The 14,881-nt window shown below is 35.1% G+C and overlaps 2 protein-coding genes across 2 annotated transcripts in view; both read left to right on the forward strand.

Annotated features, from left to right (window-relative positions):
- LOC147070842 (uncharacterized) overlaps positions 1 to 3,347 on the forward strand; it is a 41,811-nt gene extending 38,464 nt beyond the window's left edge. The window contains exons 12-14 of the mRNA XM_085949257.1: positions 680 to 798; positions 1,524 to 1,580; positions 2,925 to 3,347. Coding sequence (XP_085805383.1) covers positions 680 to 798; positions 1,524 to 1,580; positions 2,925 to 3,347 — 599 coding nt within the window. The remainder of the gene's footprint in view (positions 1 to 679; positions 799 to 1,523; positions 1,581 to 2,924) is intronic.
- Positions 3,348 to 5,519: 2,172 nt separating this feature from the next.
- On the forward strand, positions 5,520 to 14,642 carry LOC147070843 (uncharacterized). The gene is made up of 6 exons (XM_085948716.1): positions 5,520 to 5,808; positions 6,783 to 7,641; positions 8,897 to 9,058; positions 9,978 to 10,134; positions 12,193 to 12,339; positions 13,259 to 14,642. The coding sequence occupies exons 1-6, from the start codon at positions 5,644 to 5,646 to the stop codon at positions 13,458 to 13,460; spliced, it is 1,692 nt and encodes a 563-aa protein (XP_085804842.1). The 5' UTR covers positions 5,520 to 5,643; the 3' UTR covers positions 13,461 to 14,642.
- The last annotated feature ends 239 nt before the right edge of the window (positions 14,643 to 14,881 follow it).

Raw genomic sequence — 14,881 nt, forward strand, 5'->3', positions numbered from 1 at the left:
CAAAGCGGCGAAAAAATTCATCCGGATTGCGTTGCATGAGCGACAACAGGGCTTTAGAGGCCACCACCCTATTGCGTTTATTGTCGACTGTGAGCAAACGCGGCACCCATCTTGCAGAAATATTTTTCATGCCCAATTTGTCATGTAAAATAGAAATGACGCTACCTTTTGAGATCCCTGTAACCTCAATTATCTCACTCAACTTTAATCTTCGGTCACTTAACACCATATCGTGGATTTTATTGATCATTTCTGGTGTAGTCACCTCTACAGGACGTCCTGAGCGTGGTTCATCCTTTGTTGATGTACGACCACGTTTAAATTCATTTAACCAGTTATAAATAGTTGCAAGTGAAGGAGCAGATATGCCGTGAACTAAATCCAACTCATTTTTTATTTCCTTTGCTGTTAACCCTTTTATATTAAAATGTTTAATAACAGCTCTAAACTCAATTTTCTCCATTTTCCATTTTTCTATTTTCCACAAGCAAATTTTTTTTTTAAATGTACGAAAAACACACAACAACCCGACCAATCTGATTGAAACTTCGCAGCATACTGAATCGGTAGTGCCGCTGCATGAAAACAAACCGCTTACAGTACTAGTCGCGCCACTTGTCGGCTTTTCTAAGGACTTATTGACCCACCCTCGTACATTGTACATTTTGTTTTTTATTAGGTGATTTGGATGAATCAAGCAATGAATCCTCACTACGCTTAGAGAAGTCAGACACGGCTCAAATAAAACATATTACATCAGAGAAGGACATCGAAAACTGCTTTGGTTTTGATGTAAAGGTAATTATTATATCTGTAAAAAAATAACTGGTATATTCCGTTGCCAACTTGGCATTTTTCTTGCCAGAGTCAGCATTTTTGAATAAGCTTACAAAATTTGCATCTGGTCTTTTATTTACCTTTCCAACGAAATAAAAATGTAACATGCAATATTTTTTAAGCGATGACAAATTTCGTACCTGCATTATTTTTTAATTGTATGACACTGACAGAAATGAGGTAAACATTACATAGTAGCTGGTAACATTCATTACTGAAAACCAAATTTCTTCATTATCTTCTGCTACAAAAATTTCTCTCCCAAGTAAAATCTCGCTATGTACTACAATAATATTTATGACACAATATTTTCAAAACGCTTCATTGTTTAAAAATTGGTCATATTATTTTTGCTGTATTACAAGGATGATTTTACGCCTTTTCCAAAACATGTGAATTCTCACACATTTGGTTGGGAATAGGGAAATTTGAAGCTGCTTATAAATATTATAATTTTTACAATTTTGTAATGTGTTTGTACTTTATCTTTGCTGGTTCTATACCATAGCTACTGCCTAAAGATTCCAAAAGGCAAAACCCAGATCACTGAAACTGATTTCTAAGGAATACTTTCATCAATTAGGATTTTAATTCAAATTCTATAAATTACCCTTAGTCAATACATAGTATTAATTTTGTATAGAGATGTTTATTTGATATAATATTTAATTGCCATACAATTTCAGGATGAGGAAGAAGTTTCAGAGGATGAGGACTATCTGGAATCTGTCATCTCCCGTCAAGTCTGAGAGCGGTAGAAGCATTACTCTTCTCGCTCAGTATGCTGGTTGCTGGTCATCGTCTGTCATTTGAGACTTGGGAGTGAACAAATAACACTTTGGAATGGTCGAAAACGGCGATTTTTATTTGGTTATACTATTAGGTTACTAAATTTTATATAATTTTTGCGGAGGAGGAGATGTATCTGTTTACAATTTGGATGTGTAGGAGCGTCTTCCCACCAAAATCATGTTTTCCATTTCGCTTTCAGCGAGAAGCGCTTTCAGCATTACCTCTTCCGCTGCAAGCAGTCTCCCACACAGAAAGCGGTGTACAATTGCAACGTTGCAGATATTTTTTTAATGGCGGGGACTTAAAACGTTGTCGAATATTTTTTTTTTTTCGTAATCAACCATTATTATAAGTCAGTTCAAAAATGGTTCTGGCCTCTAGACCCCCAGAGGACATCCCGCAATTGGTGACAATTTGGGGATTGACAAATCCTTAAAACTCATCCCAATTGACTAAAAATTGTTTTTTATAATACATATTAGGTTTAAAGTATATTTTTATGAAATGTAGATGACTGGGGAATAATTACCAAACATAGTTTTATTGAATTTTACAGTAATACTTGAAACACTAGCGTCGACATTGTAACACTCTTCTGATAACTAAAAACATGTTTTACTCTGTCCATTGTTTTATGTATATATTAAATTTGTGCTTGATTTATTAAATGTTTCGTTTAGAATGGTTATGCAATATAAATTGTGAAATGTCACCAAAATATCCTTAATGTATTTGTATGAATATATTATACCAACGATTTTTTAAATATATTACAGTACTTTAGTTTATTCTTAGTTTAATTATTTCTTAGTTTACCAAATATAATAGTTTAATATTCTGATTGTGTAATTTCTTATTATTATTATGGATTGAGGTAACAACGTAATTTGTGTTAAGTGATAACGATCTTCATTCCGGTGAAACTAAGTGCTCTTGCACTAAAATCAACTTAGGTACCAACTATAGACACTTGATCCATATTGGCAGCAAAAACATAACCTTCCTCGCGGGGAATCACTAACGGACATTCCAAAGCCCTGGAAACACTGCTTCTGGAATTGGAATACGCGTTCGCGAGCACTCAAAAAAGAACGCCCGCCGAAGAGCCCTTATTCACAAAAAGACAAGGCCTCTAACGCTGAAGATGGGGAAAGAGTGCCAAAGCAACAGAACGAAACAAAAAAGTCACCAGTCTGCACCCCCTGGTACGTTATAGATGCAGCAGCGTCGGACACTACTACTGAGTCTGACAAGACAATGATGTCATCTACGATGAAATTAAAACGTGCTTACAGGAAGTGCACTCCTCCCTTAAGGGCAAACAGGCTGACTCTAAAGAAAAGCTACATAATGCCACCCAAAGCCTTTCCGAGGCCGTTGAAAGGAAGAATTTGTGCTTGACCAGGCTGGAAACTAAAATGGCGTCACAGGAATGCGAGATTAAAGGCCTGCAGATACAACTTCGTGACAGGCAATCAAATATAGAAAATAAATACCTGGCCATTGCTGATTTGAGAGAACGGGCGAAAACTCTCAAAACTGCCACTTTACAAATTCACAAGGAGCGTACCATGAATGCATCTCCTACTACTACCACCTGGGCTACTGCATTAGGAAGGCGGCAACGCCTGGCAGTAGCGCCATTTAAGATCCTGATCTGTGATGTTCAATTATGGAATGAAAGCATGTGTGAATTCTGGAGATACTGCTTAATTTAGGAAATTAGTAAATATGAAATGTAAGCCGTTTATACATGGGACACAGGTGTCTACCACTCGACACTGCAGTGGTGTGGAATTTACGGCAAAGCCACTGTCTCTGACATCAGTCGCAATTCCATAGGTACCTAAACCGATCCACGTTTATGACGAGTCATAATTTGAAGAATCGAGATTTTTAAGTATTGTATGTAGATACGACGGATATTATTAAATTGATACATATAAATGCATAGAAATAATTGTAAATATTTATTTGGTACATTGCCATTTACGCCCACGAGGCCGAGCGGCTTACGAGTTGGCTTATAATGTGGTGGGTCCCAGGTTCGAATCCTGGGTCTGGCAAATACACATATTGTTTTTCAATTTGTGTTTGGGCCTAATAAGTTGAGCAAATGACTAACATCCATTTCTCCTAAAAACAAAAATTTGTTAATGTAAACCTCCACTCTATGGATTCCCATATGATCCTTTTAGGATTGGAAATGGTCAGAACATTGGCAACATCGCCCGGCCGAGTGGTACCGTGTCGACTTGTAAAATCGCAGGCCTCAGGTTCGAATCCCGGGTCTGGAAAATTTGCATTTTGTTTTTACCCAGAGTATGAACCTAATAGCGAGTGGTTAACAACCATTTTTCCTAAAAACAAAAATCTGTTAATACAACCTCCACTCTGCGGAGGCCCATTTCCTACGATAGAATCGAACGTGGTAATTTACTTACATTAAATAACAAAATTTTCATACTCTTAAATTTTTATGTTAGGTTTTCAAAACTCCCTTTCATGCTGTAAAAGATTTCGGTCTTTATCTGAGTATTCTGTACACTCAACATAATCATTATAGGAGACCTTTTTCAAATTATTTCTATGAACGCCTCAGTATCACATGAGTCCATGAACATTTTGGGTAGGCAAAATTTAAAAAAACAAAAATGTGTCTGTTCGGCTTAAGGAGTGAGTCACCGACGGAACACTGTGTCCGTGCCCATTCATTTATGTCTATATGCAGTGTCTCATGTGAAACAGCTCCAGGTCTTTATTCCCTTTTTAGGTAGGTAGGTTCCTAAATAATTAAAATAGTTGAAAATATATTTTTTCTATAGGGGGCCTCAAAAGGATGGCGAGTGGGGCCACCGAATGGTTAAATCCACTTGTGTGTTTTCATATAACTGCGATGATATTAAAAGGAATGTTTACTTTTAATATTCTCATACGGTATGTTTAAAAGGCAGAACAATGCGGCGTCGACGATACAACCAGACAAAAACAGTCCTCATAATTAGGATTGTTAGCCACGCGCACTTCATAATTGCTTGTGGATGTGACAGATGACTGCAACTTGTTGAGTATCCCGCCAGTAGTTTATAACTGCAGGCCAGGTATTCGCCACTAGAGTCTAGAATCAAAGTACAGAGTTTCTGGGTATGGGGAATGTGTATGGAAAAGTAGAACAATTAGGAACTGTAAGTAATAAATGAGGTGATCCTCATACCATTATAATAGATAAATAAAAATACCATTACTGATTTTTTTATTAAATGAACCCAAATCATTTTTCGATACGCGCCTAAATGGGTAAGTACTAATTTTCATAAAATATAATTTATGATAAATTATTATTTATCTAACTAATCAACTAACAATACAAAGAGATTGAAGAAGGAAGATACCGTCCAATCTAGTGGTAGATCAGCGCCATCTTGATTCGGCAATGGGTAGATACATATAAATTGAATGTAGTTATGCAGAATGTAGCCAGTCCACAATAATGTCGAGCTGAGATAATGGCACTTTTGCGACAACATGATATTAAAAATGTATGTTCAAGAATAGCAGAACGTAGAGAATACCTCGCATCTGATCTATATCATATCTCTTTTTTTTATTTTTTTGTGGACTGGCTTCTTTCTGCATAACTATGTCCAATTTTGATTCCGCGAAAAATGTATAGTAAAGAAATATGTAATTTTACGACAATTTAAATGTGTAATAATTTTGATAGATTTAATATTATGAAATGGGGAGAAGTCCAATCTCTTTGTATGAAATACTATTTTACATATAGAGGATTTGATTTTCATTTTTTTTACACCAATGAAAAGTATGTCAACACTATTAAATTAACACATTTCGATATATAGCAACATTTGTGATGTAAACTTTCATTTGACATTAGTTTGACAGTTCAAGAAACAAATTCTATGTAAAATTTAATAATATTTCGTTTCGTTATAACTTTTTTGTTGCAAAAATTGCATTCATTACACAAAAAATTCTCATTATATTATTATCATGGAACCAATAATTAAAGAAATGTCAAACGATATGTGTAGAGCTTGCATGAACAAAAACTACTTGGCAGTCGATATTTTCAATTTAGTAGAACAAGACAACAATTCTTTAGAAAGCACATTGACATTTGCAGACATCTTTGGCATAATATGCGCGCCTCTACAGGTTAACTGTTTTTTTCTTATTGCACTCACCATCTGTCATAGTTGATCACCACCCCCCTAGAGTTCCCAGGTATTCCGTGCAGTGCACACAAGGAGGGGAGGTTTCGTCAATCAGTCAACATACTCACCATGTAGGTAAATGGAATATTACTTGTTCTTATTCTTCATCAAAACCTCATGGCTGAGGATCGTGACCCGGATGATTGGATTGTCGAACATTTATCTAAATCAGTGGAAACGTCACGCAATGCAGAAGCTATGAGTAGCAGATGGCACAGTCAGTGACACTTGCCAAATTTTTTTAGCAATCATTAAAAAAATGGACCCGCCGGAACATTTTTCTGATTCCATAACTTCACGGCAACTACGCCGCGGAGCCTCAAGTTAAAGTTGTCGGTCTCTAGAAGGAGTCGTATACACATTCCATATTGGGAATTTTGAAGGCAGTTCGATTCGAAAATCATAAACGAAATGGCGGCTCACGTTCTGGTTTGAAGTCTGTTGCTTTGTTTACTCTATGTACACTTTCTCGGTGTTTTATGTAATTATTCATTCTAAAAATTATTGTAGACGTATTGCTTTTGACTGCCTACATAAAAATAACAAGGAAGAATCTTTCAACAGCTAGATTTGATATTGAAAGGTCTGTTTTGATACGGAAATATGTGAAATTGAAGCCGATTTTAATTAGACACTATCCAACTGTATGAATTTAAGTGTTCAAAGTTTATTTTGGCAATATCTGCACATATAATCATGTATGTAATTAAATAATTGGGTGAATCAGAAATTATAGTAGAATAGATAGAATATCATAGTAGAAGTGTGAAGTTCTCTTCAAATAAACCTGCAATATGAAGTCACTCGTTGCCAACTTAGTCAATAGACCATAGGTCCTATTTTTGCTTCAATTTCATACATTTAGTTTTTTTTCTTCAACACCATTGGTTACTATGCAGCTTTATTTTTTTTTAGATCTCCGTAGAAGATGGATTACCTCCGAAGCTTTGTTATGAATGTGCAACGGCACTCAGATGCGCATTTGAATTTCGTATTAAGTGTGAACACGCTGACAGTATATTTCAGGCCGTTGTTACATCCCGCAGAAGAAATTATGCACCCACAACTTACAAAGAAGATGCAATACTGGATGTTTTTGATGAAAAATTTGATGACAGTAGTTCAGATGAATCGGAAACCATAGACAAAAATTCAATATCAGACGACTTCTCGTTTGAAACTGGAACAGAATTTCCCTGCGAACATTGCGGGAAAGATTTCAAAAATGTGAAGTTGTTAAAAGGGCATTTAAGAAGATTCCACAATTTAAAATTCAAATGTGCCGTATGCTACAAAGTGTTTCTTAATAGTGTTCAACTTGACGAGCATAGTGAAATTCACGGCGATGTGAGTGAAATGTTCGAATGCTTGAAATGTCATAAAGTGTTCAAAAGCTATGACAATCTCGCTCGACATAGTATTTCACATCTTCTCGATGCTAATAGACCCGTAGATAAACATGTTTGCAACGGATGCAACATTGAATTCCCATCGGCTTCTTCGCTCAGATCTCACGAACACATGCATAATGAGAAAAAAGAAAATGGCATCGTTTCGTGCAAGATTTGCGGCAGGTGTTTTGCGGCGGATAATCTGTCACGGCATATGAAATCACACGCTACCGATAAAGCTCACAAATGCATCATGTGCGACAAAACATTCAGCAGGAGAGACTTCCTTCTAACTCATATTCATATGAAACACCGTGAAGCGATAGCGGAGCAACTCGGACTCGATAATGTTAGACAGAATTACAAAAAGAAGGATAAAAAAGGTATTCGATTCGGAACAACCTCAGAAACATAAATATATATTAGGAAAAATACATAAAAACTTTGTACCGAATGTGATTTGAACCCACATCCATTGCAATCTGAGCAGCGAGCTTTACCGATACAATTGCTATGTGTGCAGAAATATCCTAATAATGCAATTGAGGTGATATTTCAAATTCAGCTAATATCGGCAGCCATCTTTGTAATTTTTAAATCAAATTATTTTAATCAACTGAATTTCAAATAGCACCTTAAGTGCATAGTTATTAGGAAAATCTCTGCATGGATAGCAATGGTATCGGTAAAGCTCTCCATATGGATTGCCATAAATATAGCTTTAAGGTCGATTCGGAAGATTTTTTCTTCTAGGATTTTGTGTAATTGGTATGTGTCCTAGATTGTTTCAAATTATATATACATATTCAATAAAGTATTTTACATTCTTATAGTAAGTTACACTCTTAAAATTTAATATCTACCATCTTTGCTTTGTAGTATTTTATATTTTTTGAATTGGGAGCCGCTTGTCAGCGTGACTCAGTGATTTGTCTATATGCAAAAATCATGCCAAGTGTTTTTGTTAAAAGTTAATAGTAATAGTAGTTAGTTGTCCAAAATTTAAGTTGAGAGTTTTTTTGCGGTAAACCAGCTTACATTTTTGGTACACATAGGGGATCACCACAGTGCCAGACATTCGCGTTAGTGCTCCGCATCTAATTCGACTGAGGACTATGCTTACTCTCTAAAAAATGAATCATCGAAAATCTTGAAAATTGCTAAAATGCCGGCCATCTCAAAATCAACCTTCTTTGCTCGGCCTTCTCTCACACAAGCAGCTAAACGATTGCAACACCAATAATAAAAGTTCGTCATCTTGGCCTTTTACATAAAATTTGTGCTTCAGTCGTAGCTTGAACTCTGATGTCGTTCTATAGCTCTTTCCAATTTTTTCCATTCAATCTAAATGGCTTTTCCGTCCAAAATCTTCATGCAGAGCTTTTTTTAAGATCACCTTCAGCCTCGAATATCTGTGAGATTTATTTTTAATACACATCTTTTAACGGTATAATAATAAAATAGAAAACTCATAAACATCTATTGGACTGAGATGTTGCGATGAGATAACTCGCTACTGGGATCCTCCTCTGACATGCAACTAAAGTACTGCTAAATCTGACACTCCATCTTCACTTTTTTGTTAATTTTTACTCACCTTCAAACACTTTCTCTCATAATATTTAATTTTAATTTCAGGTTTTAGGAAGAATAGTAAATCAAAAGACGAGTCTTTCCTCTGCTCATACTGTGGCGAAATGTTAAGCAATAGAAATTACCTAAATTCACATCTCGAAAAGCACACCGATAGTATGAACGTTTACGCCTGTCATCTCTGTCCAAAAAAATTAAAGACTAAAGGTATTTATGACAGTCTTTTAATAACGCGGGTGGATATCAAGTAAACAGGCCTCAGTGTCTTTGTACCCTTGTGCGGGGATAAACCTTTTTTAAATTTCACTCTTTAGTCATCTTGCCAATGTCTACTTGAGGAAAATTTATATTGTCTAATCAACGGTCGAAAAGAAATATGTCATGTTTTGTATAAAGTCAGTTGTTTTGTCTCAATTTTCCTTGCCGTTATAGTCCAGTCATATCTAGTTATACCTGGATATAATTCCGCTAAAGGTGAGACTTTCAAAATACATCATCACTCATATATACTATGCTGCAGCCGCCATCTTGGAAAATGTCAAACGATTTTTATTTTTTCAGCTATATCTTATTGCTTAATGGCTAAAAATATTAAAACATTTTAAATGAGAAAAATACACATTTTAAAAATACAAATATTTATTTATATGACGATTATGTTACGACACTTTTGAATTCACTGTGCATGCATCCCATGCACTATTTAAATTAAATGACTGAACATTTTAAAAAAAGTCACTGTTTTCCAAGATGGCGACAGTAGCTCTTGGAAACCAAAGTTATGCATATGCAAGCAAGCCTCCGCCTCCTCTTTAGGTGGATTACTTACGAATAACACTTTTGTTTTAAAAATCGACATTTAATGAGACATTTTAATAAAAATAAAAGAATACCAAGAAATACAACAACATGCAAGAAGACTGGCGAGCGACAGGGATTCTTGGAGGCGCCGCGTGGTGTCCATATGCTCCAACTAAGGGGCGGATATGGCCGAAGAAGAAGAAGAAAGTTAGTTCTTTAGAGCAGCTGCCACTGTCTGCACCACTAATTGTATCCTGTACAACAATTAAAGTTTAGTTTATTGTATTTAACAATTATGTGGTTCATGTTAATTTTCCATTTTCAGCTGTTCTTAAAGCTCATATGATGCTTCACCTAGATGTCCCTCGTAAATATGTGTGTGATATTTGCAATCGCGGTTTCCATGTCGCATCTCAGATGAAAGTTCACAGGAAGCTCCACTCCGGAATCAAAGAATTTAAATGTCACATCTGTGATTCTAGGTAATAACATTAAATATGTCTAATGCTTGGTTGTTGTTCAACTGTCTGTAGAATGTTGAATTAGACATCAACAGGAATGTTTTCGTTTATCCATTTAAGTTGAATCGATAGTCGTAATCAAGATGGCGTCATGTGAAGCAAACAAGTTTGAAATGGCGATTCGAGTTGTTAATTCCTTCATTACTCTAGGCAACCGTTGACTTCGTTCAATTCAACCTATGAGTTGATCAAGTTTATTAAAATATGGTTCCCACTTCTTCACTTAGTTCACAAATCTGCATAGAATGTTGAGTTTTTACACATGCATGTATTTACTGCTGACAGTACGTATTATCGCAGCCATAACAATAAAATGTACTTACCTGTAAACATGTATTATCCTGCAGTTGCAAGATTGCATGCCTGTCAAATAGTAACATAAAATGATAACATCGCGCAGTGGCGAAGGATGGAGGTAGGCTGTTAAGATGCGACATAAATAGTTCACAATAAACTTTGTTAGTCATATGTATTCGTTTTCATTGAACTAAGTCAACAATTTACAGATGGTGTTAATTAGTTTTTGCGAAAACCAAGTCATAATAGATATTATAACTGTAATAGACAAAAAATAATCGTCTATCTATAAAATATCTAAAATTATACCATTAAACCATACATAATTTTGGATATTTTATAGATGTATAATATTTTTTATCTACTATGGTCAATGACATTAATATGGACGAAGAATCTGGAAAAAAAATGACACTCTTTTTTGTCGGGTCTGCCGAATGGCATAATCTGTTCTAACGCCATTACGATAAAGGTGATATTGCTATAAATTCCCAATGCTTTTTATCGGGTCTGCCGCATGGTTCGGTTCGAACGGGTTCGCTCAAATGTATATTGATACTAGAAACACTGTTCTAATGCTAATAAAGGTGATATTGCTATAAATTCTCGATGCGTGATATCGCATAATGGATATTGCGTGACGTCTACCTATGCACGTGCGAATGTTGCTATGGGCGAATTTACTTGCTAGCTACTGTACTGAGTGCGTCGTCCATTAATAATGTCATTGACTATGGTTTGGTTAGGCAGGGCTTATTGAATTTAAAAAAACATGTGTAATAATATTATGTATTCTTAATTCAACGAAAACAAATAAGTATGAATGAAAAAGTATGCACTATTTTATCGAATCGCCTATAGCATACCAAAACTATTATGGTTTGGTTAGGCAAGGTTTAATGGATTTTTAAAAACTAACTAACACCCTGTGTAAATTGTAGTCTTAGTTCAATAAAAACTAATACGAATGACTGACAAAGTTTAATGTGCACTATTTATGTCGGATCTTGACAGCCTACCTCCACCCTTCGCCACTGACATCGCGACTCGCTTACCCTTGAGGAATGAGATTGGAGAGACAGCCAGGACTTACAAACAGTTATTGTCACGATAGTTTAAAATACACACTATTGCTGCCAGTAAATCCATGCTCGTGTACAGGCGCTATTATGTTAAATCGAAATTACATAAAAAGTACACATATAGATCAAAATACAGTAACAGCTGCGAATGTAGGAAGATAATAGGGCAATATCGCATCCCGAATCATTTTTAATTGTCACATGAGATGTATGCCAACAGCAGAATATAAATTTAATACATAATAATATACTATTTATTTTATTCAACGAATAATTCGCATGATTTGAGAATGTAACATTCTTTATTAGATATTGGATGACGACACCGGTAAATAGTCGGAGAACTAAAATCAGAATGGTCAGCTTTATCATATAAGTATATTGTTGAATTTCGATTGAAATTTATGTTAATTTTACCATGCATACAAATAAACTAAATACAATGCTATATTCGTTCGATTTTCGTGTGCAGATATGCTGGACAGTTTCATCAGATACCACATGCGTTTATAAAGTCGGCCACTATTTGGTGACGTCACCACTTATTCTAATTGGCCGCAAGCACTTTGGTTTAAAAGTTAACTATAACACAATAACACGGATCGTCAACAGTTGATTACATATTTAAGTTTGGTTTCAGCTTTAGTTCAAAGACAATCTTGACCCGCCATTTGAGATACCACACGGGGGAAAAGCCTTACAAATGCAGTTATTGTGATGAATCCTTCGCACAATGGCATGAAGTCGCTAAGCATAAAAAGATTCACCTCGGAGAAAAACCTTATGAGTGAGTCTTTTTTTAATGTTTACCAAACTTATATTTATTTATCTTTTAATAATATCTATGTCCGATGTTTACATTATGATCTTCTGATTGGGTTCTGTTCAAAATATTACCTATGTATGCGATATCGCAAGTAATTTTAACGTACGCACATGTAGAAAATGTTAAAATTAATTGAAATTACCATGAATAATGAACAATAATTCAAAATACTAATAAATTAGAGTTGGCACTTTCCACAATTGAATTTATAGAGATAGTGACCATTCGAAATATTCTGTGGAATGACAAAACCATACATTAAATTTGTCGCCATACCAGCATGTGACGTGTTCATAATGTAACCGCCGCATAAGTGTGCCTATACATTTATGAACGAGTAATATCTCATTTGAAACAAAGTTATATACTTTAAATTAAAGTAAAATTAAACCATGTTGACAGAGTAGGGTGCCTGACAAATCGGTATGAATTTAGCAGATACTCTCCGGATTCCTCGCTCAAAATTGAATGTATTAAACTAGTTCTTATCCGCAAATTCTTGGACGGTGATACAGAGGTCCTGCATGACCGAAATCCGCACACGGTCAAAAACCTTCATTTTAGCAGATGAGTAGGTCTACGCCAACGTGCGGCCATCTTTGAACCTGTTTTACCACTCTTTAATTTGCATGATGCTAATGACATCATCGTCGAAAGCCCACTGAATCTTCTCAGTATCACCAAGCTTGATGCGATACCGCTGCTCGAGTTGTCCGGCTGTTTTGCGTGAAATGACAAATCGACGGGCGCAAGAAAAAATTCACACATGTGGGTACCCTTGACTTCCCAACAAAAGAGATCTCTCTTGCGTCATTGGTTTCTGCACGAAAATCAAAGGTTGGATACTTTTTAAACTGGCCTTGTACTTTAAATATTTCAGGTGCACCATATGCAAAGAAAAATTCCGCTTTGTTCGAGATTTGAATAATCATTATCCCAGTCATTACGTCGACAAAGATGGCAAGCCGATAGCGGAGAATCCTTTCTTCGGAACCCAATTCAATGAATTGGTCAACAATAAACTCAAGAACCCCAGTAAGACGACTGATGAAGATATTATTGATAAGAATAATGAAGAATAAGTCTTAGTTTTTGAGAATTTCTCATTGAAGCAAATGAAATCAATTGTCATCTTTATTAAATTATATGGAATAGGTACTAGTGTTCATTTAGTTGCAGATCCCTAAAAGCTTCACTAATTACAGTACAGTTATCACACAATTGACAGAATATTCACTTCTTAAGTAGCAGATCGCAGATTTGATTCATTAAACAAACACTAAATCACAGAACTTTTTTGAACGAACCAACCTCGTAGTAGTGGATTGAAAGCTTCCAAATTCATATGTTGCTGGCTTGAATCACTGCTATTTTTTTGAATATGTTTTTGGACCCAGAGCATCAGCGCCATAGTTTGGCAAAAAGCTATCAACTATTTATTACTCATAAAAAAGTCTGCTTAGAAAACATCCACTATATGGAGGTTTATATCACGGGTAGAGAATCCAAACCGGTTAACTGGTAACATTCCGTTTTCAAAATAATCAAAAACCGCTTAGTTTTACTCAGTTAACCGACTGAATTCTTTGTGAGTATTTGAAGGAAAATGGTTAATAAATAGAATTATGTTAAAATTAATATCAATGAATGCACAGCACAGCATTTCAAACTATATACTATCATCTACATATTTAAATTTGTTTACTACCCTACAAATAACTGATAATCATTATTATTATTGCTCTAGCAATCTAGCATAGTGGCAACTAATCAAACCTTTTTTATATACAACTGTAATTTCCCTAAATCCGATATACTTAGCTTGGTTCACACCACATGTGCACTTGCTGAGTAATAAGGTGTAAATAAGTTTTACCTATTCGTTAGCTGAATGTAGAACTATTATTCTAACTTGCATTTGAATTTTTTTACGAGAAAGTTCTTTGAAACAACTTACAGATTACGATGGCCTAATGTTAATATCCTGTAAGTGACTTTCTACAAATTGTGCAGGAAGTTAATAAGACTAAATATTTAATATCCCGTATCTGACTGTTAATAGTTCACATTTCATGTTGTAACTACATAGCATGCCAATAACCCGTAACGTAAATAGTGGTCAAATCAAATCAAATTTATTTATTTTACATGTGATGAACATAATAAATTATAAATTCAAAGCGTTCACGACATGACATAAAATATGTGTTAACAATTTTTAAAAATAAAAATACAGAGAAATGTGAGTTAATAATACAATAAGTAATAAAATAAGAAATAAAAATAGATGGAAGCACACAGAGTGAACTTTTATAGACCCTATCTTAAAAACTTATAAAACAACGTCCACCTAAATTCACCCTCACGTAAGTGGAATATATCAATATCCGAAGCGATTTCATTAAACATGGTTATTGCCCTCCCAATTGGCATTACTAATGGCAGGCTAGTTCTGCACCTTGGGATAACAAACAACGTAAAACGTGGTAAAGCAAAACACATG

This window comes from Rhyacophila brunnea, unplaced genomic scaffold (assembly GCF_057557595.1).
Source record: "Rhyacophila brunnea isolate RB1 unplaced genomic scaffold, BYU_Rbru_1.0 scaffold_21, whole genome shotgun sequence".
In the NCBI taxonomy this organism is placed as follows: domain Eukaryota; kingdom Metazoa; phylum Arthropoda; class Insecta; order Trichoptera; family Rhyacophilidae; genus Rhyacophila; species Rhyacophila brunnea.